Below are 24,581 nucleotides of genomic sequence, written 5' to 3'. Positions count from 1 at the left end.
AGCATAGCTTTATTTTATTTTTATTTATTTTTTTCATTTAAAAAATAAAAGGTAGAAAAGAGCATGTGGAATAAGAGTTGCCACTATGAGTGTTCATTAATTTGACGAAGGGTGATGTTTTCATAATAAGGGTATAATGGGCACCAGTGGATTCCACTAAACTGAGCTCAGTAAACTCTGTCCTGTTTTTCTGAGTGTTTACAGCCAAACCTCACACATTGCCGTTCTGTAATAATACTAGGAATTTATTGAAACAGAGCAGAACTGGACTTAACGGAGCATAGGAATGTTTATATAAATTGGCCAAAATGCAGCTGTTAATGGGACTGTGCTACTACTAAACGGTATGTTGTGTTAGTCATATGCACAGTATTCCCACTCTTATGCTTTCCTCCTTAGACATTTGAGATCATTTATTCCATCAACTGTTTTTGTATTGTTACAATTGATTTCAAGGTGTAATGCAAAGAGTAGAGGGGATGTTTTTAAACCTACTTTGAACACTAAAAAGTAATTTAGCAGACGTGGGGGAAATTGGACAGAGGCAGGAAAATCAACCTCCTCCTCCCCAGCAAATAGAACCTTGAGTTTCACACACTGCAAAAAACCCCAAAGTGATGCATGCATTTATGAAACTGGCATTGTAACACTATCTTGTCACACAGACTGCTTAGTATCTGATGGTTAATGCAAACAAATGGCATTTAAGTGACCCCTTACAATCAACTGACTCAATCTTTTATTTATTTTATCCTAGTTTTATCACCATCTTGACACACCCAAAGTCCGTTTGAAGATGCGAGTGGTCCTTGCGGCCTGGTCCTTGTAATCAAAACGACTGTTTTAGAGGAAAAGGGATCAAAAGTTTATTCCATATGGTTGTAATTCTTTTGGTCACTCAATTGTCTCGGTATTAAATACTAGTGAATAAAAGTAAAGTCAGCATTATCACAGGGGAAATGGCGGTGATAATCTGGGTGACAGACACCAAGAATCCCCTGAAAAGCAGAAGTGCTGGGACAGGGGGACAGAGACAAGGTAACAGTGCATTTGAGAGGACCCTTGTATTAAAATGGCGTTTCCCTATATGAACAACATAATAAAGCTCTGGTTAATTCAGTTTCTATTGACTAGCATATACTGCAACATTTGGTCAACAACAATGAATTATTTTTTTTATTATTATTATCAATGGTAATATACAAGTTATGCAATAACTTCTAAACGTGTAAGTAGGCATAAGTATTTGACTGAATATGAATGGGTATCATGTATGCTTTGTCTGTTGCATTTGTGTCCAGATAAGCCCAACAAAGAAGCGCTGTCAGCTATCCAGAGGAGCATCTGTGTAGTATGTTTGGATAAAGCCATGCCTCAAGTGCCCGATGACATGTACTCCAGAGGTAATGTCCTCCAGATGATGCATGGAGGAGGCAGCCAGTGGAACAGTGCCAACCGCTGGTTTGATAAATCAGTACAGGTGATTTGAATCATAGTAGATAAACTTCATTTGTATAAAAATGGTTTGGTGTTGTGATGGACCGAGTTGAAGAACAGGAGGAGCCCAGGAATTATTAGAAAAATATAGTTTCCATTTATTTAACCCCCAAAAATTATATTTACAAGACTAATAAATGTTGAGCTCATAAAAGAGGTCAAAGAAACAAAACTGAACTCAGGCAAAGACTGCAACCTTAACAAACCAAATGACTGCCCAAACGTACATAATTGACCTAAACATGAAATGACATACAAGGGTGTATATATAATGGCTGATCAGACCATTGTGACACATGAGGGGTAACAAACAAAACACAATCATAAATCACAAACAGCAGTACAATCTAGTTTGTTAATAAACTAAACACTAAAGAAGAAAATCAAAAAACCCCATTAAACCCTAAACTCAAATATTTAATTAAATACAAATACTTTGTTTTTAAAGTAAAGAAAACACACATTCCCCCTTCAGCAGGAAGTGGTGGTGTGGTCCAATTATCTTCCTTCATATTTAATGGTTTCAAACCCTGGCTACCATCTTTTGTCCGGCAACTCCCAGGGATGATGGCAGGTAAGAAATAAAAAGACAAAGGTTAGTCAGAAAGCAAAGAAATGAAGTAGTATGAATACATAAGTAAACTTAATGTGCGCGCTTACAAATAGAACAAATGTATCCAAACCAATCAATAAAGTTATTGGAAACTAAAATGTATTAATATGTTCAAATGAAGAATGAAAATACAAAAGTTACCGACTTTAGAGTGTGGCCATGGGTTTGGCCATCACACACCCCCCCACTTCTGGATCTTCCATCAGGCAGCGAGAGAGGTAATCAGCAATGGTGTTGTCTTTACCAGGGATATAGTGAACCTTAAACCGGTATGGCTGCATAGCCAGATACCACCTAGTGATTCTCCCATTAGTGTCTTTCATTCTCTCCAGCCACTGCAGGGCTTTGTGGTCAGTTTGAAGGATGAATTCTCTTCCCAGCAAATAATATTTGAAAGAGTCAAGTGCCCATTTAATGGCCAAGGCTTCCTTCTCAACCGTTGCGTAGCGGCTCTCCCTTGGTAGCAGCTTACGGCTGATGTAGGCGACAGGATGTCGATCCTCTGGTGGTCCCTGCAGAAGCACTGCTCCCAAACCCTTTTCAGAAGCATCAGTCTGCAATGTAAAGTCTTTTGTGAAATCTGATGAGTGCAGAACGGGGTCCTTACTCAGGGACTGGCGAAGGTCTTTGAAAGCTGCAACAGCTTCAGCTGTCCACCGAATCTTATTGGGACATCTTGAGCCAATCCTGTCCGTCAGTGGGGCTGCTCTAGCTGAGAAGTTGGGAATGAATCTGTTGTAGAATGCAGCCATGCTGAGGAAGGATCGCAGCTGTTTCCTGGTTTGTGGAAGAGGACATGATGCAATTGCATTAATTTTGTCAACCTGTGGTTTAATTGTCCCACCTCCAACAGTAAACCCGAGGTACTGGACTTCAGTCCTAGCAAGAGCACACTTTGCTGGATTGATGGTAAGGCCTGCGGAACACAGCCGATCCAGCACGATCCTTAGGTGATCCACATGCTCTTCCCAAGTTCCACTGAAAACAACAACATCATCAAGGTACGCACAGGTGAATGCTGAGAGCCCACAGAGTACCTTATCCATTAGCCTTTGAAATGTTGCTGGGGCCCCATGCAAACCAAATGGCAAGACTGTGAACTCGAACAATCCCCACGGAGTACGGAATGAATCAGAATCAGAAACTTTATTGTCATTGTCATGAGAACAACGAAATTAAGAATGGTCCCCGATCATTGCATCATCCCTAGCAATATCAAAATATAAATAAAACAATAAAATTCAATAAATAAAATAGATAGAATACTTAAAATACTAATAAGATATAACAGTAAAACATTCACATACATTCCCACACACATGCTTCAGACCGTGCATAGATTAACACAAGAGTGGCGTGATGGACATTTTTGAATGCTGTCAACTCTTGAGACTGCTTAGTGAGAGGTACTTGCCAGTATCCCTTGGAGAGATCAATGGTCGTTAGATATTTTGCCTTCCCCAAACGCTCAATGAGATCGTCAATGCGTGGCATTGGGTAAGAGTCAAATTTTGATATGGAATTGAGATACCTGAAGTCGATGCAGAAACGTATCGTGCTATCCTTTTTCGGAGCCAACACAACAGGGTTGCACCACTCACTTGTTGAAGGTTGGATGATTCCAAGAGACAGCATGAGGTCCACCTCCTCCTTTAACTCCACCAGGAAGCGTTCCGGTATCCTGTAACTCATACGCTTCACAGCTGCATCAGGTTTTAAAACAATGTCATGCTCCACCAGACTCGTGCGACCTGGGTACTTTTGAAATATGTCTGAATTAATCAGAGGCGTTACCTGAGACTGTTGCTCACTGGTGAGATGGCTCAGGTCCAGGACAGAGACTGTTACTGAAGGCAAGTAGTCATTAACTTCTTCCTCCTCATCCACGCTGTGAATAAGCAAACCCTCTGTTTTATTCTCAGTGCGTGGAATCCATTCCTTAAGAAGGTTAACATGGAGCACTCTACTCCCTCGCTGGAGACCTGGTGTAGAAACTTTGTAGGTAGTAGGTCCAAGTTTCTTCTGTACTTCAAAGGGTCCCTGCCACTTTGCCAGCAACTTGCTGTCAGAAGTTGGCAACATTACCAAAACCTTCTGGCCAGGGACAAAACTCCTGTGGCGAGCTTTTTTTTATCAAACAAAGTCTTTTGTTGCCTCTGAGCAGCTGCCATATGGCTCTGAGCCAGTTCACTCATCTGCTGAAGCTTTTCTCTCATATGAATAACATATGAAATAACATTGACTGATTCCTCTTTACCTTGCTCTCCCTCCCATGAGTCCTTTAGCAGGGTCAATGGGCCTCTCACCTCATGGCCATAAAGAAGCTCAAATGGGGAGAAGCCAGTGGAAGCTTGAGGAACTTCCCTGTAGGCAAAAAGGAGGTATGGCAGCCACTGGTCCCAATCAGACCCTGTATCATTGACAAACTTTCGGAGCATTTGTTTGAGAGTTTGGTTGAAGCGCTCCGTCAGTCCATCTGTCTGTGGGTGATAAGGGGTTGTCCGCACACTCCTGATGCCTAACAGCTTATAGACCTCTTTCAACAGTGTGGACATAAAATTAGTGCCCTGGTCAGTTAAAATCTCCTGTGGGAATCCAACCCTTGAGAACAGTTGAATCAATGAGGAAGCTACAGTTTTTGCTTTAACAGTTTTTAATGGAAAGACTTCAGGATACCTCGTAGCATAGTCTGTAATGACTAGCATAAAGCGATTTCCAGATTTACTTTTTTCTACCGGACCAACTACGTCCATGCCAAGACGCTGAAATGGTATACCGATGATTGGGAGAGGTTGGAGTGGTGCTTTGGTGGGGACCCTAATTGAAGTCTTCTGACATTGAGGACAACTCCTGCAAAACATAGCAACATCTGAGCGCAAGCCAGGCCAGAAAAAGTATCGCTTGATGCGAGCGGTGGTCTTATGCTTCCCCAGGTGGCCAGCCCAGGGAATGGAGTGCCCCAAAGTAAGCACTGTTTCACAGGCTACTTTAGGTACCACTAACTGTTTAACCTGGCCGTGCTGGTGGTATAAAATGCCATCTTGCAGAATGTACAGCTCTTTATTTGTGTCAGATTCAACAGAGTCCTTTTCCTTAGCCCTCAGCAACATGGCAGACAAAGTTGGATCAACCTGCTGCATTTGTCTGATGTTCGTAGGTACTGAAAAACCTAAAGGCATATCTGGAGCAGCCTGAACTGATGTCTTTCCAACAGTGTGTTGAAATTTTTCACGTCTTCTTTGACTGCGTGGCTTCCGAGACTTCCCGGGATCTGTCTCTAGTTCAGCCTCAAAGAAGGGTAAAGCACTGAGGGTTGCATAATGCTCATCCTGATTTTTAGTTTGAGCCCTTGTTATAGCAACATTGCACTCTTGCACTTCTCTCAACAAATCATAGATGACTGGCAGATCCTCCCCAAGAACTACAGGATAGGGCAGATTATCAGCTACACCAACCTTTAACAGATAGGGTGTCCCCTGCACTTCAATAAACAGATCAGCAGTAGGGTATGGTCTTTCATCACCATGTATACAGCAAACTGATATGGTTTCAGAGGGGCATGTGTAATCGTTTGACACATATTTCCTGTGTACCAGAGTCTGTGTGCTGCCAGTATCTATTAAAGCATTAATTTCTTGTCCATTAATCTTAACTGTGGTGATTTTATTTGACTGCTTTCTCTCAGATTTAATATCCACATTCTGATGAGGCACGAAACACATCTGAGATAATTTTCTTTGATTATTAGGACACATGGGCTTAGTGTGACCTTCCTGTCCACAAAGGTAGCACACTGGTGGCCTTTTACCTGGCTTCGAGGTATTCAGGGGCTGCTTTTCCCTTGTAAAGGGCTTACCCACACCCGTCGCTGACCTCTGAGGATGCTGAGGGGGTTGCGACAGACGTGAATCTCTGGCAGCCTTCCATGCACTGTTGCTCCATGGCTGACTCTTACTTCGGGCAGCTACAAACACATCAGCCAGGGTGGCAGCCTCTGCAGCAGACTTTGGATTATGCTCCTTAATCCAGACCTGAAGCTCAGGACACAGCATTCTTAAAAACTGCTCCAAGATAATAATTTCACCAACTTCTTTTACAGTTCTGTTTTTTGGCTGAATCCATTTTTCATAAAGTTCTTTCAGTCTTGCATACAGTTCCTTGGGACTCTCATCAAAAACTTCAAGACAACGAAATCTTTGCCTGTATGTTTCTGGGTTTATATCATATTTTTGCAAAATGGCAGCTTTTACCTTGTCATATTGCAGTGAATCGTCCACATCCATATTAACATAGGCACTTCGAGCCTTACCAGTAAGAAGAGGAATGAGGTGAAAAATCCAGTCTGACTCTGGCCAACGACAAGCAGCTGCAATTCTCTCAGAAGTGGTCAGAAAATGTTCAACATCATCTTCAACAGCTAGTTTCTCCAGTTTAGGATGATGAATATGCACAGACTGACCTGTTAATATGGAGGCTGAGCCAGAACCCTCATGCTGAGATGTTGCTTGTGTCTGATAATCAGCTGGAGTTTCAACAGACTCTGGATCAGTTGATGTGGGCTCTGGAAGTGGGGTGGTTCTGGCCTGCACTTCCATTTGCAAAAGCCGAAACTGGTGTTGCAAACTCTTAAAACGCTGTTCTTGCAGTATAGCATCCTCTCTCTGCTTTTTATCTCGAACTTCCTGTTGTCCCATGAAAGCCTGAAGAATCCCAGCAATATCAAGGAGAGTTGGCTCCCTGGTATCCTCTCCTTCAGTGTCTCCAGCCACAACTGAAATTCCTTCTTCCATCTCCTTCTCCCTCTCTGGCTGCTGCAAGGCCTCTCTGGCCTCCATTTTATTTCCTCTCTTTGGGCGCACAGCATTCTGCATGGCTCAAAAAGTTTGTCAGGGGAGGAAAAAGGGCAGAAAAATGCAAAAAAAAAAAAATCCTGTCTCCTCAACTGAAGGATCCCACTTCTGACACCACATGTGATGGACCGAGTTGAAGAACAGGAGGAGCCCAGGAATTATTAGAAAAATATAGTTTCCATTTATTTAACCCCCAAAAATTATATTTACAAGACTAATAAATGTTGAGCTCATAAAAGAGGTCAAAGAAACAAAACTGAACTCAGGCAAAGACTGCAACCTTAACAAACCAAATGACTGCCCAAACGTACATAATTGACCTAAACATGAAATGACATACAAGGGTATATATAATGGCTGATCAGACCATTGTGACACATGAGGGGTAACAAACAAAACACAATCATAAATCACAAACAGCAGTACAATCTAGTTTGTTAATAAACTAAACACTAAAGAAGAAAATCAAAAAACCCCATTAAACCCTAAACTCAAATATTTAATTAAATACAAATACTTTGTTTTTAAAGTAAAGAGAAAACACATTCCCCCTTCAGCAGGAAGTGGTGGTGTGGTCCAATTATCTTCCTTCATATTTAATGGTTTCAAACCCTGGCTACCATCTTTTGTCCGGCAACTCCCAGGGATGATGGCAGGTAAGAAATAAAAAGACAAAGGTTAGTCAGAAAGCAAAGAAATGAAGTAGTATGAATACATAAGTAAACTAAATGTGCGCGCTTACAAATAGAACAAATGTATCCAAACCGATCAATAAAGTTATTGGAAACTAAAATGTATTAATATGTTCAAATGAAGAATGAAAATACAAAAGTTACCGACTTTAGAGTGTGGCCATGGGTTTGGCCATCACAGGTGTAAAAAATAAATAAATAAATAAAATAAAATTTAATTGATTAAAAAAAAATTCTAGAATCACTTATAAAGTATTTTAAAAATGTATATATAATTGGATACAAAATCACAGAAGTGAGTACAAAGAATATTCTAACAAATCATAAATTTTAACTTTAAAACCTTAGGTGCAACTAGGTTGAACGGTTAGTTGGTTTGTTGTTGTAATTGTCCTAAGTGCCGCATTCAGTACTGTGGACAATGATGTATTATTACAGTGACTAGAGCATGCAATAGGTATTGTTGAGAAATCAGTTTTACCCCGGTTCTTTTATTCGTCAAAACTTCCAGAGACGGCACCGGAACTCAGTAGCCATTTCACAAAACCTTTATTCATCTTTATTCATCTTCATTTAAGCATGCATCTTCTAGAAGGGAAGACGAGGCCGGTGTCCCTCTCCAAAATCTTCACCCCTTTGTTAGTTACAGCCAGATTTATAGAAGTGACCCCATCATAAAACCCCCTACGGTGTGCTGCAAACTCTGTCTGTGTCTATGTGCACGAGCACATGAATGCCTACATGTGCACGTTCCCGCGTGTCTATGTGAGTGCTCGTGTGTGACTGTGTACGCATACCTGTGTGTATGTGTGAGTGCACATGAGTGAGTGTGCGTGTGGATGTGTGTGCGTGACAGTTAAAACACTGTGGGTGTAGGTAACTCCCTAGAGGTCATAAAACCCCTCTGGGGAATTTCCACTCAGTGGGGGAGGTCTCCTACACTCTACTCCTAAGTTCACGACACAGTCAGCCTTTATTACTTTAAGGGCAGTGTCTCTACAATAGTTCTACATTATATTTTAACACATTTCTAAACTCTAAAATCAGCTAAACATTCTACAGTATCTAATAGACTTGTAGTCAAGACCGCCTAAACCAAGACAACACCAAGACTGGAGGGTATCGAGACCAAGACAAAGTTGAGATGAGACCAAGGCCGAGACAAGTCTTTGAACTACAGCCAGATGCTGCTTCGTTTACGGGTGTCAGGCATATTTATGTGTTTTTGCGATGCACTCTCACAGCCCTCCTCACTGCTGTCTACTGTCTCACTCACTGAGAGGACAGACGCACGCTCCACTTGACTGTCGCGTCTCTCATCCTCTGTTTTTCACATAATGATATTATCCTATATCCTCGCATGTGATTGGCCACAATATGGAGGGATTGGAGCATAACTGAGCCACTGCGTGAGAGCTGAGCAGCTAAAGGAAATTAAGTGAGGAGCCGGCTCTCATTCAGTGGGAGTCGACTCTTCTGATTGACTACAAAGCACTCTCTAAGCACGGCTCTTAGAGCTGATGCTTTTGCACATGACCGAACGTTACGTTGTGTGTCAAGGATACTGTTGACTCCAAATCTATTACTATTACTATAGTAATACTATAGTACTATTGCAAAAACTGTAATTAGATTACCGTTACTTTCCCGTAGGAATGCTGCGTTACTGCATTACTAAAACCGTGATTTATTTATTTATTTTTTGCGAGAATGTCTCATGACAGTGACGTAAGCAAGTGCAACGTTCGTGACAACAGCTGTGTGCAGATCAACAATGGATAATATATGGAGTGCGGGAGAGAGTATGAGCGTGCAGCGTTTAAAGCGTGGAAGTACTGACCTTTCTTTAAGTTTGATTCCATAAAAAGTGACAAAAACATTAGCGTCCGTTGTGCGTGGGAAGAAAACTTCTTTTTACAGCGAAAAAACCCCTAAACTTCCAAGCAAGCACCGAGTGTGCTACGACGTAATGGGAAACTCACAGAGAAACTCGCGGATTCTTCAACTGACCGCAGCACACCTGCACCAGAGGAAACCTCCGCCTACCCTACTCCTGCTTTACAGGTGAAAATAGAGCAAAAGGACCGCTGAGTCTTTGACTTTATTTATTTTCTGCTGTGTTTTACTTGCATCTATTTGAAAGAGTGAGTGTAAACACAAAAACTATTTTATTTATGTGCTGGAATGTGCAGAAAATAGGTTTAAATGTTAAACTAATTTATTCAAGTCAGAGAATGTTGCATATAATTAAATTTTTGCTTGATGCATAAAGTTAAAAGATTAAAACTGATAAAACAAGTTTAAAAAAAGATACTTTTCCATTTGATTACATTTTGTATGATGGATTATGCAGAAAAAGTAGAATTGGGCTGAAAGCTCTATCGCTTTATCACCTCTTCAGGTTGTAAATCGTGTTTTTAAAAAGTAACTAAGTAATTAATTACTTTTGAAAATAAGTAATCAGTAAAGTAACGGGATTACTTTTGGGGGGAAGTAATCAGTAATTAGTTACTGATTACTTTTTTCAAGTAACTTGACCAACACTGGTGAGGAATCTTGGAGACCTTGTAAACCAGGATATGTCCTTTGGTGGGCATGTTAAACGAATATGTAGAACTGATTTTCCTCCATTTGCATAAGCATAAAATGAGAAATATCCTGTCTCATAGTGATGCAGAAAAACTAATTCCTGCATTTATTACTTCTAGGTGGAACTACTGTAATTATTAGTTCTTCTTCTTTGAGCAGATTTCTCCTATACTGGCTTCTCTTCATTGGCTCCCTGTTAAATCCACAATCTAATTTAAAATACTTTCACAACATACAAGGTCCTGAATAAACACTTCATCTTACTAAGACTTTAAAGTACCATATGACCCAATTGGAACATGTGATTGTTAGTCTTTTCTCTGGATTATTGTAGGTTCTTTACATTAAAATATAAAGCAACTTGGGGCAACTGCTATGATTTGGCCTTACAGTGGGGCAAAAAAGTATTTAGTCAGCCACCGATTGTGCAAGTTCTCCCACCTAAAATGATGACAGAGGTCAGTAATTTGCACCAGAGGTACACTTCAACTGTGAGAGACAGAATGTGGAAAAAAATAACAAAAATGCAACTCAATACTTTGTAACATAACCTTTGTTGGCAATAACAGAGGTCAAACGTTTACTATAGGTCTTTACCAGGTTTGCACACACAGTAGCTGGTATTTTGGCCCATTCCTCCATGCAGATCTTCTCGAGAGCAGTGATGTTTTGGGGCTGTCGCCGAGCAACACGGACTTTCAACTCCCGCCACAGATTTTCTATGGGGTTGAGGTCTGGAGACTGGCTAGGCCACTCCAGGACTTTCAAATGTTTCTTACGGAGCCACTCCTTTGTTGCCCGGGCGGTGTGTTTTGGATCATTGTCATGTTGGAAGACCCAGCCTCGTTTCATCTTCAAAGTTCTCACTGATGGAAGGAGGTTTTGGCTCAAAAGCTCACGATACATGGCCCCATTCATTCTGTCCTTAACACGGATCAGCCGTCCTGTCCCCTTGGCAGAAAAACAGCTCCATAGCATGATGTTTCCACCCCCATGCTTCACAGTAGGTATGGTGTTCTTGGGATGCAACTCAGTATTCTTCTTCCTCCAAACACGACGAGTTGAGTTTATACCAAAAAGTTCTACTTTGGTTTCATCTGACCACATGACATTCTCCCAATCCTCTGCTGTATCATCCATGTGCTCTCTGGCAAACTTCAGACGGGCCTGGACATGCACTGGCTTCAGCAGCGGAACACGTCTGGCACTGCGGGATTTGATTCCCTGCCGTTGTAGTGTGTTACTGATGGTGACCTTTGTTACTTTGGTCCCAGCTCTCTGCAGGTCATTCACCAGGTCCCCCCCCGTGTGGTTCTGTGATCTTTGCTTGATGAGATCTTGGGTGGAGCCCCAGATCGAGGGAGATTATCAGTGGTCTTGTATGTCTTCCATTTTCTTATGATTGCTCCCACAGTTGATTTTTTTCACACCAAGCTGCTTGCCTATTGTAGATTCACTCTTCCCAGTCTGGTGCAGGTCTACAATACTTTTCCTGGTGTCCTTCGAAAGCTCTTTGGTCTTGGCCATGGCGGAGTTTGGAGTCTGACTGTTTGAGGCTGTGGACAGGTGTCTTTTATACAGATGATGAGTTCAAACAGGTGCCATTCATACAGGTAATGAGTGGGGGACAGAAAAGCTTCTTACAGAAGACGTTACAGGTCTGTGAGAGCCAGAGATTTTCCATGTTTGAGGTGACCAAATACTTATTTTCCACCCTAATTTACGAATAAATTCTTTACAAATCCTACCATGTGAATTCATGGATTTTTTTTTTTCACATTCTGTCTCTCACAGTTGAAGTGTACCTCTGGTGCAAATTACTGACCTCTGTCATCATTTTTAGTGGGGGAACTTGCACAATCGGTGGCTGACTAAATACTTTTTTGCCCCACTGTATATGATATATTGAATTAAAATGTATTCTTGCGTCACAATTTGCAGACAGTCTAAAGATCTACAGAGCAAAACTAAAACTGAAGCACAATGTCTTAATTACTGAAAGATATAGACTAATCCAGCTTGAAATGTAATGCTAATGGCTGTTTTGCCTTCTTTGTTTCAGTTCATTATTGGAGAAGATGGGGCATTTGGTAACAACGTCTCGCATAGTTGTGCAGATGGTACAATTGGTATGACCTTGACTGATTATGTTTCAGCATCCATGTAAGTATACATTTAAAATGCAGTGTTCTATAGTTTAGTTTTGTTGTTTGGTCTGTTAACAAAAGCTCAAATATGAGGCAAGGTGACTTCTAAAAATACATTATTCTTACCCTAACACAGACAAGTGTATTTCTTTTCCATTAAATTTATAAGACACAAGGATAGACTGATCCTTGTGCTTGGGGCTTGGACATGGAGGCAACAGCCTAAGGAGAGAACTTTCAGAGAAAGCTCATTTCCACTGCTTGTAAAGGCAAACTCATTCTTTCCGCCAATTCATTGACCATAAGTGAGCATGGGGACGTAGCTTGATCAACAACTTAATCAACAGCTTCCCTTTTACCCTCAGCTAACTTCACCACAATGTAGTGGTACAACATCCACATCATTACAGAGCCGGCAAAAGTCCCATGAACAGCTCACTCCTGAACAGGATATTGAGATGAGTTCTACGTAAGCTTTTCCGGTTGAGTGAACGCTGGCGCGACTGGCTGCCGCTACTCACCGGCCGCCACTCACCACTATCGCTAACGTTAACGCTACTGGACTCTGGACTTCTGGACTTTTGTCCTACTCCTGTTTCTAAGGCCCACCGGTGTCCCTACCCGGCTGTTCCTGTCCATGATGTGGCCTTTCAGGATCTATGTACTCTCAGTGTGGGTCTGGATCCTTATGTCATCGATCTACCGACTCGGCACTGGACTTCATCAATATACAGCTGATGAGCTCCTCTGCCTCCGCTTCTCTTTAGCTGCTCCGCCGTTGGCTGCTCTTCATTTCCACACGGACATTGCCTTCCTCCCTCGTCGAAAGTACGTACATCGAGGCTCCCGTCGGTATTTCCATCAGGATAATTCCAAACCAATTCAGTCCTTCTGGTCCACCTCTGGTCGCTCTCAACGGAACCCCTGCAGGTCTATTGACCGCAATGTTCTGACTGGTCTGCCTAGGTCGGCTAACACTCTCATCCAGTCCGACAGTATTTCTGTCAACTTCGGCCTGCTTAATATCCGTTCGCTTACGAACAAAGGACATCTCATCCAGGATCTCCTAACAGACCGTAAGTTTGACTTTTTCTGCTTGACTGAGACATGGCAACAGCCCAATGACTTTTCGCAACTCAACGACTCCACCCCCCCGGGGTTTGTTTACACCTGCCAACCTCGCGAGTCCGGCCGTGGTGGTGGCCTCGCGATAATCTATCGCGAGAACTGGAAAGTCTCGTCGCTGTCCGCCCCTACGTACAGTTCCTTTGAATCTGTTGTTTGTCAACTTTCAGGACCTACCCCAACTGTAATAGCTGTCATCTACCGCCCCCCAAAATTTAATTCTGTTTTTATCAGTGACTTTGGCGATCTGCTGACCAATCTAGCTACTGTCTCCCCTAATATAATATTGCTGGGTGACTTTAACGTTCACGTGGATAACTGCGACCATCCTCTTACCAAGGACCTTCTATCCTGCCTTGATAGCTTCAGCCTTAAACAATACATAAACTTCCCTACCCACATTAAGGGCCACACTTTGGACCTAGTCTGCTGTTCTGGACTTACCCCCTCCATCTGTACAGCTGACGAACTGCTAATTTCGGACCATCTACTTCTCTCCTTTAATGTTCACATGACCCTCTCTGTAATTAACAATCCCCGTATTATCTCTTTCCGGAATATCAAGAATATAAATCTTGATATCCTTTCCTCTGCTTTTTCTAGCTGCTTGTCTTCTAACAACTTAGCTATTCAAGAGGACCTGGTACTTTTTTATAATCATAGCCTTAGTAGTATTTTAAATTCCCTGGCTCCACAAAAAACCAGAACTGTACTTTTTTCTCGCTCTGCACCCTGGTACACCCCTGAACTCCGGCTACTGAAAGCTAAAGGCCGACAGCTTGAACGTCTCTATAAGAAAACTGGCCTTACTATTCATAAGGATATGTTTAATAACCACGTTCTGTTTTACCAGGAATGTATTAGTCAAACCAAATCTGCTTATTACTCTGCTATTGTCTGCTCAAGTGAGAACTCTACCAAGACCCTTTTCTCACTATTCAACTCTTTTAACAGGCCACCTGATTCTCTCCCTGCTCATCTCTATTCATCTAACTTCTGTGATGCTCTAATGCTATTCTTTATTGATAAAATTCATAAAATACACTTAGACCTGGACCCTAATGCTCAATGTAGCTTCTCTGTCCTAACCTCTCCCCCTTCTCACTTCCTCTCTGTTTTTCAACTTCCATCCTTAGCTGATATTGCTGATCTCATCCATAAATCAAAGCCTTCTACCTGCCAGCTCGATCCTATCCCCACTGTCCTCGTCAAAGCCTGCTTACTCCTTCTCCTTCCCCTCATATCTGCTATTATTCACTCTTCACTCACCACTGGAACTGTTCCTGCTTCCTTCAAAGTTGCTGCTATTACCCCAATTCTGAAAAAAACTGGTCTAGATCCCAACAACTTTAATAATTTTCGTCCTATCTCCAATCTACCATTTCTCTCAAAAATCCTTGAAAAAATAGTTGCTTCACAAGTCCATCTTCACCTAACTGATAATAACCTTTACGAACAGTTCCAGTCTGGCTTTCGTCCTCTACATAGCACTGAAACTGCTCTTATAAAAATAACAAACGACCTTCTTATAGCAGCTGATTCTGGTCTCCTCTCCATCCTTATCCTTCTTGATCTGAGTGCAGCTTTTGACACCATCTCTCATCCCATTCTCCTTAGCAGATTAGCTTCTATTGGTCTCTCTCACACTCCACTAGCCTGGTTTAAATCATACCTATCTGACCGCACTCAGTTCATTCAATTAAAATCCTTCACTTCTCAGCTTTCTCCTTTATCCACTGGGGTGCCCCAGGGATCTGTCCTCGGGCCCCTTCTTTTCATCATCTACCTTCTTCCACTCGGACATATTTTTCGTAAATATAATATTCAGTTCCACTGCTACGCCGATGACACCCAGCTCTATCTCTCTACCAAACCTGACTCTACTCTTCCTCCACCCTCCCTCATCCTCTGTCTAGCTGAACTTAATTCTTGGTTCTCCTCCAACTCTCTTAAACTCAACAGCAATAAATCGGAACTTCTTCTGGTTGGCACTAAACGACTGCTATCCAGAATTAACAATTTCTCTCTCACCATCAATAACTCGCTGGTCCCTATCTCTCCCTCTGTGAAAAGCTTGGGTGTCATTCTCGATAGCACATTATCCTTTAACTCACATATCAATAATATTACACGTGCAGCATATTTCCAACTCCGTAACATTAATCGCCTCCGCCCCTTCCTCACACCTCACGCCACTGCCATTCTCATCCATAATCTTGTTATCTCTAGAATTGACTACTGCAACTCATTATTTGGCCTTACACAAAAATCTATCAACAAGCTCCAACGTGTCCAGAACTCTGCTGCCCGTATTATTACTAGGACTTCTTCTACCCACCACATCTCCCCAATCCTGAAGCAACTTCACTGGCTCCCGGTCAAATTTCGCATCCATTTTAAAATAATTCTGTATACATTCAAGGCTATTCATTCTCTCTCTCCACCGTACCTCTCTGACTTATTACAGATGAAGCTCCCATCCCGCTGCCTCAGATCTTCATCTTCTCTTTCTCTCTCTGTTCCCTCTGCTCGTCTGATCACAATGGGAGGGAGGGCCTTTAGCTGCTCTGCCCCTCGACTTTGGAATTCCCTACCCCCGGACCTCAGAAATATTAGTTCATTCTCTCTTTTTAAGTCTACCCTCAAAACTCATCTGTTTAAAATTGCCTATTCTTAAATTTCTGTAACTTAAATTTTTTAACTTTTATCTTCTATTTTTACCATTGTGTATATTTCCAGTTTTTATCTGTTGTACAGTGTCCTTGGGTGCTTTGAAAGGCGCTATTTAAATAAAATGTATTATTATTATTATTATTATTATTATTATTATTATTATTATTATTACTGGAGGTAGGAATTAAAGATCTCCTGGACCAGGGGGGCTTCTCCCAGATCATCCCAGTGGACCTTTACACATTTAGGCATGCCAACCCTGTTCAGCATCCTCCCCACCACCTCATCAACTCACCACAAGGTGATGCTTAGTTGACCGCTCAGCCCGAGTGTCCAGACCATACAGCCACAGACAGGGCTGGACTGGGACAAAAAATCAGCCCGGGTATTTTGACTAGAGACCGGCCCACCAGGTATTATAGGAAAAACCATAAAGCCTTTGAATGAAAACAAACGTCGTTGTGACAGTGATGTACACTGTCTTGTTGGTACATATGTATCAATCTAATAAACTTAAACCTACACCATCCTCCCTATTCTGGTATTCTAAACAGTACTTAGCCGAAACCCAAAGACTGCTTGGTTGAGTTAACTTCCTGAACTATCTACAACATATGGTGGAAACCTGAAATTAAGACAGAGAAGACTAGAAGTAAGACATGACTATTACTGAATATTAAAAATAATAAATGACAGATTTAGCGATATTTTCATAAACTATTTATTTACCACATCAATAAACGGCATGGCAGGGCAAAATATTATTTCTAACATGGCAACCTTTTAAAAGTGAAAGGAGACAGAAAGACAGGTGAGAAAGAATAAAACTAAACTGACTTTTTGAAGGCATTTTACACAAAGTACTAGTACAGTATCTAGAAAATGTGGGGAAAATACTGGCATCATGTACAGTAATTTCTTCTGAAGAAATTATGTTGGGACCCTGAAAAGAACTTACTATGTACAATAATGGATTTCTATAAATTTGACATCAGATGAAAACATTGGTTGTAAGATTCAGATAATTATTTGTTAAAAGCTAGAAATTTTAAATGAGAATAAGAAAGAAAAGTATTTCTTTGTGCCCCCCTTTCCCTGTTAATGCCCTACCTGGCCCCCTGGCAAAACTTTGCTAGACCCGCCCCTGCACAGTTACCAGCTGTCAGCTACATAGAAAAGGTGTAAGTTGTCTCTCAGAATCAGTTCATAGCTTCCCTTCAACCCATTCATGTCACCTAAAAGGTAAACCTGTTTCTCCATCACCTGTTCAGCTCTGATGATTCAGTAAGGACCTCTCCTGGTTTCATCTTCATGTTTCCCTCTCACCAGATAACCAAACCGATATCATGACCAGCACTTTTTACAGCTGTAGCTCCAGCAAACCTCAGCTGATACTAGAAAGTAATATTAAATAAATTCTAACAACAGCTGATCAAGTTTAAAGGCGCTTCTGCTGTTGAACACGACCTCAGCTAGTTTCCTCTTTCTGGCGCAAAGCAGGAGATAAACAAGCAAGAGAGACGGGACTTGCGGCAGAAACGCCGATCAGCTGATCATTGATCAGTTTTGTGATTGAAGTAGCAACAGGGGGGGATGAGAGAAGAGGCAGCTGACAGCGTAAAGACACAGAATAACTCCAGCTTTTTGTCTTTTTTTTTTTTCTTTTTATTGTAGCTGAAGTACGGGACAAATCGCGTTTATTTTCAGCTCAATACGAAACGTGTAATATTAACTCTGAATACCAGAGGATTCTGTTTTTTACGGGTTGGTAGGCAACTCTACTAACTAACCATATGAATAAAATAAAGTTCACCAGTAATATAATAGCACCCACCCAACTCTATAGAAAGTCCGTCATGCTAGCTAGTACACAGTACCAGTTATTGTAACTGACTGTAAAAAGTTAACAGAACGAAAATAAACTCCACCTAAACTTGGTTTATATCTGACCCAGATAGACTGCAGGTCATAACTTCTTACCTGAAGCTCATCTCACCAGACAGTCGGATTGGCGGCTGCTTTGGGTCTCGCCACCTCCGCCTCCCCTTTCCCCCATCCACCTGCTGGCCTCCATCACTTGCTAATTTTACTGAATCTGTGAAAGCTCCACCATAGCCACTACCAAACAATTGCGTTATTTTTACACGTCTGCCAGCATCTGTCCAATCCGCCACCTTTCATCACCCTGCGATGTCTTGGTGCCACATTTTCTCATGAAGACCCTTATGTTTGAACATGTTATGGACAGACTGATCTTAATCTGAGTGTGGTCAGATTCAGATCAGGCAGGCCATTCCTCTAATCACACCCCTCCAGGTCTTGCTGTCATTGCCCACATTATTATTGAAGTCTCCCCATAGGACAAAGTTGCTTGGTGGTGTACTCTCTAGCACCCCACCTAACAACTTCGACAATGCTGGCTACTCTGAACTGTCTTTTGGCACATAAGGACAGACAACAGTCTGTTTTCTGGCCCAGAAGTGCAGGGAAGCAACAATCTATGAAACCCATGCCAAAGGATGGATTCACCAGCTACTTCAGTCTGCATGTCAAATTATCCATGTACAACTATTGGAATTTGATTGTGTGCACAAATTTTAGACAAAAAGCTTAGGCGTTGTCAATTTGTGGAACCAGAACCTCAATCCAAGAAGGCTTGCCCAGTTTTGAATGCCACTTTCCGGAAGCTCTTCTACCAGCCACTCCTGTTCTGGCAGCTCCCTTCTAGATCACTGCTCTTGGACTATGACTGGGTTTGGTTTTGTAGCCTAGACATTAAGCCCTAGGGATCTGTTACTATAAAAATGGTGGTCTAACCTGTTAGAGCTATTTATACTAATGTGGATTAATACTCAGGTTTTTATCTTTAATGTTTAACAAAGGGTTTAAAAAAAGTGTTCTTGGGGATGGGATCTCTTTCAATGCTGGCTTTCTTGACATTATAAAAAAAAGTGTCTTTGGAGATGCTTGAGGCTTTGAGTGCTCAGGGTAACAAAGCGCTATGAAAGTAAAAGTCCAGTTACTGTGGTTTCAATCTGGAGTTGCCCAATCTAGAGACAGCACTAACTCCAGCTTTCCCACCAGAGAGGTGACATTCAATGTGCCAATAGCCAACTTAAAGAGCCTGCCAGGGCCTGTGCCTCTGACTGCCACCCAAAACACACTAGAATGCTTCCTGTGGGTGGAAAGCCCATCTGTGACTTCATACTTTTTTCTTTTTTTTTTTTTTCTCCTTAAGCTTTCAACACACTTGCAAAAAGTCTCTTGATAGAAATGTCCATTGACATAAGAGATTGTTTTACCTGTGCTGGCTTTTTTCTGCCCCTCAGTAGCATTCCCTGTTTGTCATTTGTTGTTGTTTTTTCTCCTTTTTGGAAACAGCAAGAAACTAGAGATCATAGAGTCTCCCACGGTGCCTTTGCCCACACCTCAGAAACTACACTTCAACATCACAGCTGACATCAAAAAAGCAATTGAGGAGGCCAAACAAAGCATTGATAAGTGAGTACAAAAGCTACTGCTCAAGTTTTAGTTGCATAGCCCCACTGAAAACAAAAATCCATCCCCAGAGGAAAAACCCAAATAAACACGACTAAGGGTGTTTTCACACCTATAGTTCATTTAGTTCAAATCAGTAAATGAGTTTGTAAACTCTCGTGGTTTGGGTTGTTTTCATACAGAGAATAATCAAAGTATACTTCAAGCGCAGCAAAATGCGTCGCGTTCAGTTCATTGGCCAGATGTGTCTGGGGCAGAAGCAACAAAAGTAAACATCTGAAGAAGGTGCTGTAATCCTGGACTATTGGAGAACAGAGAATTTCCATTCATTTCACAGCTAGTTGTAAGCCCCTGCAGACCTTTGCACATCCATAGTACTTTGCTACAATGAGAATGCAAATTGTATGTTGCTATGGGAAGTTTTTAGCTCAAACTTGAAATGTACACCTTTTAAAGTTTAGATTGGTCGGATCCACACCAGAGTGTGATCAAATGTTCACACATGCACAAATGAGTTTGATTTTAAATGGACTAAACAGACTAAACTTTGCTTCAAAGTAACTATCAATGGAGCACAACTTTAAAACTAAAAGGTTTATAAATGAGCCCCCAGCTATAGACAGAGGCTCATTGAAATGGAAAACCCTCTGTGGGCCATAATGTCATGAGGCCTCTGAGGAGGAAGAAAATAACCCCAGGTTTCTTTTCAACACTGTAGCTAGGCTGAGAGAGTCTGAAAAGAAATTTTTGATTCATATAATTTTAACCATTTAAAATAAATAAATAACCATCCCTCAGATGTTACTTTATGTATAGGGTTCATTACTTTTTTTTTTTTCTCTATCCAAGCAACAAACATGACTGAGAGTGGACTCTCCTCTGTGCCTGTCCTGCTAGACCTCCGTGCAGCATTCGATATTACTGTAACATTTTATTACAGAGTTGAGCATGCCGTAGGAATTAAAGATGATGCACTGCAGTGGTTAGAACCATATCTGATGTCCATGTAAATGGGGAGTCTTCCTTACACACTAAGGTTAATTTATAGTGTTCCAGATAAATCTGTTCTGGGACCACTTCTGTTTCACATTATACATGCTGTCCTTAGGCAGTGACATAAAAAAAAAAAACAGCATATTGGCTTATCTTTAGCTCTGTTAAATCCAGTATCCAAGTTAAAATCCTGCTCATACAAGTTCTTGAATATTCAGGCTCCATCTTAATCTTAATGACCTTATGGTACTGTATCACCCCATTAGCACTTGTTACTCTCAGAGTGCAGACTTACTCGTTTTCTAGGATATTTAAAAGTAGAATGTGAGGCAGAGCCTTCAGCTTTCAGGCCCCCTTTCTGTGGAACCAGCTTCCAGTTTGTATTCAGGAGACAGAAACTATCTTTACTTTTAAGATTAAGATTAGGCTTAAAGCTTTCCTGTTTGATAAAGCATACAGGTAGGACTAGATCAGGTGACCCTGAATCTTTCTTTAGTTACACTGAAATAGGTGTAGGTTGCTGGGGCTTCCCATGATGCACTGATGTGAGTAAGGAAGACACTTTTCATTCTGCATTTGATCATTAGTTACTGTTTTATACATTGTGTGTTGTCCTGCCTCCCTTCATTGGTGCCACCTCTCCCAGTGTCCTGATTCTGAAAAGAGAAATTGCAGTGCAAAACTCCATAGTTCATTACCTCCATTCTCCATACTTAACAAGGCATATATACATATTTTAATAGCAATACTTATAACAGGAGCATGCAATACACAAACACATCTGTTATCCTATCCTCTTCACAACAGAATCGTCCAAGACCTGGATTTCAGTATTCTCTCATTCAGCCACTATGGGAAAAACTTTCTAAAAGCAAACAAGATGAGTCCTGATCCTTTCATACAGATGGCTATACAGCTGGCCTACTACAGGTGAGTAATCTAAACCTTATGGAGATGTTTCTGTAGGCTGACTTTTTCTTGACCAAGTTAAGATGGAACAGACAATCCTAAACTCATTAACCGTAACAACCTGGGTTCACACTCATACAAAATGCTGTAGTCACAGATTTAACAAATTTTTTTTCCTGCATAGACCTAATTGAGAGCAAAGCTTATTTAACATTCACATAAAATGTTGATCCTTATCAAAAGCACATGTATTTCTTTGTTAATCTATATGCCTAAACTTTATAGCCTGCTTAGTAATTAGATTGTTGCCAGCTGACCCTTCTGAAGGGCCTGACACAAGATTTTCATTACAACTGTTAAGCTGTAATGAAGTCATTTGTATGAGACTGGTGATGGTTGCAATTCTCAATTTAGAGAAGGTTTGGGCTGCACCAACAAAATGTTGAAGTTTTAAACTTGTCTGTTTATTAACCATGCATTGTAAAGATAAAGAATAAAAAAACAAATATTGTAGTGTGACTAGAACATAGCTTTGACTTGCACATCATTGACTTCTCTTATATTTTGTTTTTACACAGTATCCCAACATTTTTGGAATTGGGGTTTCATTTTGGAACACTGGAGAAAAATATTTTAAACAACCTATCTCTTGGCAGGGTGCACCGGCAGCACTGTGCATCTTATGAAGCTGCCTCAATGCGACTGTTCAGGCAGGGACGTGTAGGTGAAATCCCCTCAACTTCAAGTGCCTCAGTTGCCTTTGTCATGGCTTTTAATGACCCAAACAAGAAGGTATGGGGAGGGTGTGTGTGCAGGTATTTCACTCTAGGATTGTGGGTAGAGTTATTTTTCTTTGACACTGACATAATTTTCTGTGGCACTGAGTTTTATATTCAGAGTTCACAATACATCTGCTGTGGATGATTGCATTATGACTAATCAAATCAATCCCCATGAAGAATCTGAATGGGATTTTTTTTTTTTTTTTTTTTTTTTTTTTTTTTTTTTTTTTTTACCTGCAGAACACTCTGTTCTGTTGCCTACTTTTCTTTGGTGTCACTTCAGTATTTGAAGTAAGCTGCCAGTTTCACTTATTTGCATGTTGCTGGTATGTAATGCTTTAGATTACAAACTTCTGTCATAAACACTACCTTGTTACAAGTGATGAATTGTAACTTGTAATCTTGTTGTACAGAACACAGAGAAAGTGGATCTTTTGAGGAAAGCTATAGAAGTGCACAAGTGGAACACTAGCATGGTGAGTTTTAATGACAAAACTGCTCAGTGCTTCAGTTTAGTGGCAGTCTGTTCCTGTTAAATGGGACAACAAAATGTTAACATTAACACGCACCACACTACAGTAAAAATCAGCTTACAAACTTTGCACCTCTAAATCCAGGCTGGGTAAACACAACGCCACTAACAAGCTCTGTATTTACATATCTTTCAGCTGTATTTAAAAATAACAACATTGATGAGAGTGATGGAAGTCACACTGTTAGTCTGTATGAGCAGCTGTGTAGACTACAGAATGAGCAGTGCTGTTCCTATTGGCTGTTCCCATCACTCAGATCCTTTCCTGAAAGGGGCAGTGCAGCAGCCAGGTTGATTTAAAGCGACAGACACTGAAACAGATGATTGTTGCAGACATGGTACAAAAAATGCTGTCTGATATTTCTGGGAAACTTCAAATATGCTATAAATGTAAATTATGGGGACATGTGACACTCACATTAATATGACATCAATTGGCAATGAATAAAAGTGTAAAGTTTAAGACTCCTGTAAAGATACTGAACTCTACTCCACACTGATACCAACAAGGTAATAAATGCAGGAAAGAACGGCAAAGATGGGGGAAGAGAGGACATACTGTCATACTGATAGGCAGCAACAACTGCTCTTCTAAAATTATTTGATGGCCTTTCTCTTTAGTGCTGAATGCTCCAAGAGCAGAAAACTGACATTTTAAAAAAATAAAACACCTTAAAAATCCCCACACTGCTTCTTTGTTTTGGCTTAGTTTTTCTGTAGTTTGTTAGGTAAATACAATCTCTGATAATCTAGAATTATGACTAGATTGTAGTCTTCTCTATACAGCCATGGTAAAAACAAAGGATGGGTAACCTAAATAAATGGAGACTGTATAATTACAGAAAGTCTACGTTATCCCTTGTGTATCTGTAAGTCTGCTTGCATCTACTTGAATCTGAGACCAGATGACCTTTTTCTTCAAAATGAAACTTTTCATCAAAATGTACCACCTGCATATGGGCCTAGGCAATGGACTTCAAAGAGGTATATCAGGAATGGCTACTTAGCTCTACATGTCCATGTTAGTATAATCTAGGCTTAAGAAGATGACCATAGGATATAAAACTATGGGGTACAAAAAACCCATGCAAACATGGATAAAAGAATCGGACTTTTTTGTTGCTGTTGTGCTGAAACTGTCTGAAAAATGCTGTGTAAGCACTCTACAGGTCATGTTTAGTCCTGTGCAAACATTGTGAGTTGTCTTCTTTGTAATAGGAAATTAGTGGACAGACAGTCTTTGGGCACTTCCTGGGTCTACAGCACCAAGCAACTGAGAAAAATATTCCCATGCCGGACATCTTCACAGACGCCTCCTTTGATAGAGTTTTTGACTATCGACTTGCTACAAGTCAGGTGAGGAGCACAGCTGAAATTGAGCTGACAAAGTCTTAATAGTATTATATTACTAGAGACATAATCAAACTTCTGTCTGCCGCAAAAAATGGTTAATGTTTCTCCAATTGGTATCTTTCCAAACTAATGAGGAAGGGACTCATTTATATTCTTTTGTTTAAATATTATTTTTGTTTTCAGCCTCAACTGATAGTTATGATGAACACAACACATCTATTAAGATCAAGGACACTCTTAGGCTATATGACATGGTATTAGCTGTGTTGCTAATGAGGTTTCAATCATTCTCACAAAGTGCATATCAAACAACTATATTGTTTAACAC

At 40.9% G+C, this 24,581-nt stretch overlaps 1 protein-coding gene across 3 annotated transcripts in view; it reads left to right on the top strand.

Annotated features, from left to right (window-relative positions):
* Positions 1-24,581, top strand: part of LOC101484090 (carnitine O-acetyltransferase) — a 34,061-nt gene that overhangs the window by 8,508 nt on the left and 972 nt on the right. For all 3 annotated transcript variants that reach the window (XM_076886800.1, XM_024803368.2, XM_076886799.1), the window contains 7 exons: positions 1,302-1,480; positions 12,304-12,404; positions 19,568-19,687; positions 21,485-21,607; positions 22,243-22,378; positions 22,782-22,844; positions 24,119-24,256. In XM_076886800.1, coding sequence (XP_076742915.1) covers positions 1,302-1,480; positions 12,304-12,404; positions 19,568-19,687; positions 21,485-21,607; positions 22,243-22,378; positions 22,782-22,844; positions 24,119-24,256 — 860 coding nt within the window. The remainder of the gene's footprint in view (positions 1-1,301; positions 1,481-12,303; positions 12,405-19,567; positions 19,688-21,484; positions 21,608-22,242; positions 22,379-22,781; positions 22,845-24,118; positions 24,257-24,581) is intronic.

Source organism: Maylandia zebra, linkage group LG7, assembly GCF_041146795.1.
Source record: "Maylandia zebra isolate NMK-2024a linkage group LG7, Mzebra_GT3a, whole genome shotgun sequence".
In the NCBI taxonomy this organism is placed as follows: Eukaryota; Metazoa; Chordata; class Actinopteri; order Cichliformes; family Cichlidae; genus Maylandia; species Maylandia zebra.
Note: the sequence above shows the minus strand (reverse complement) of the source record. Positions and strands in the feature narration are given on the sequence as shown.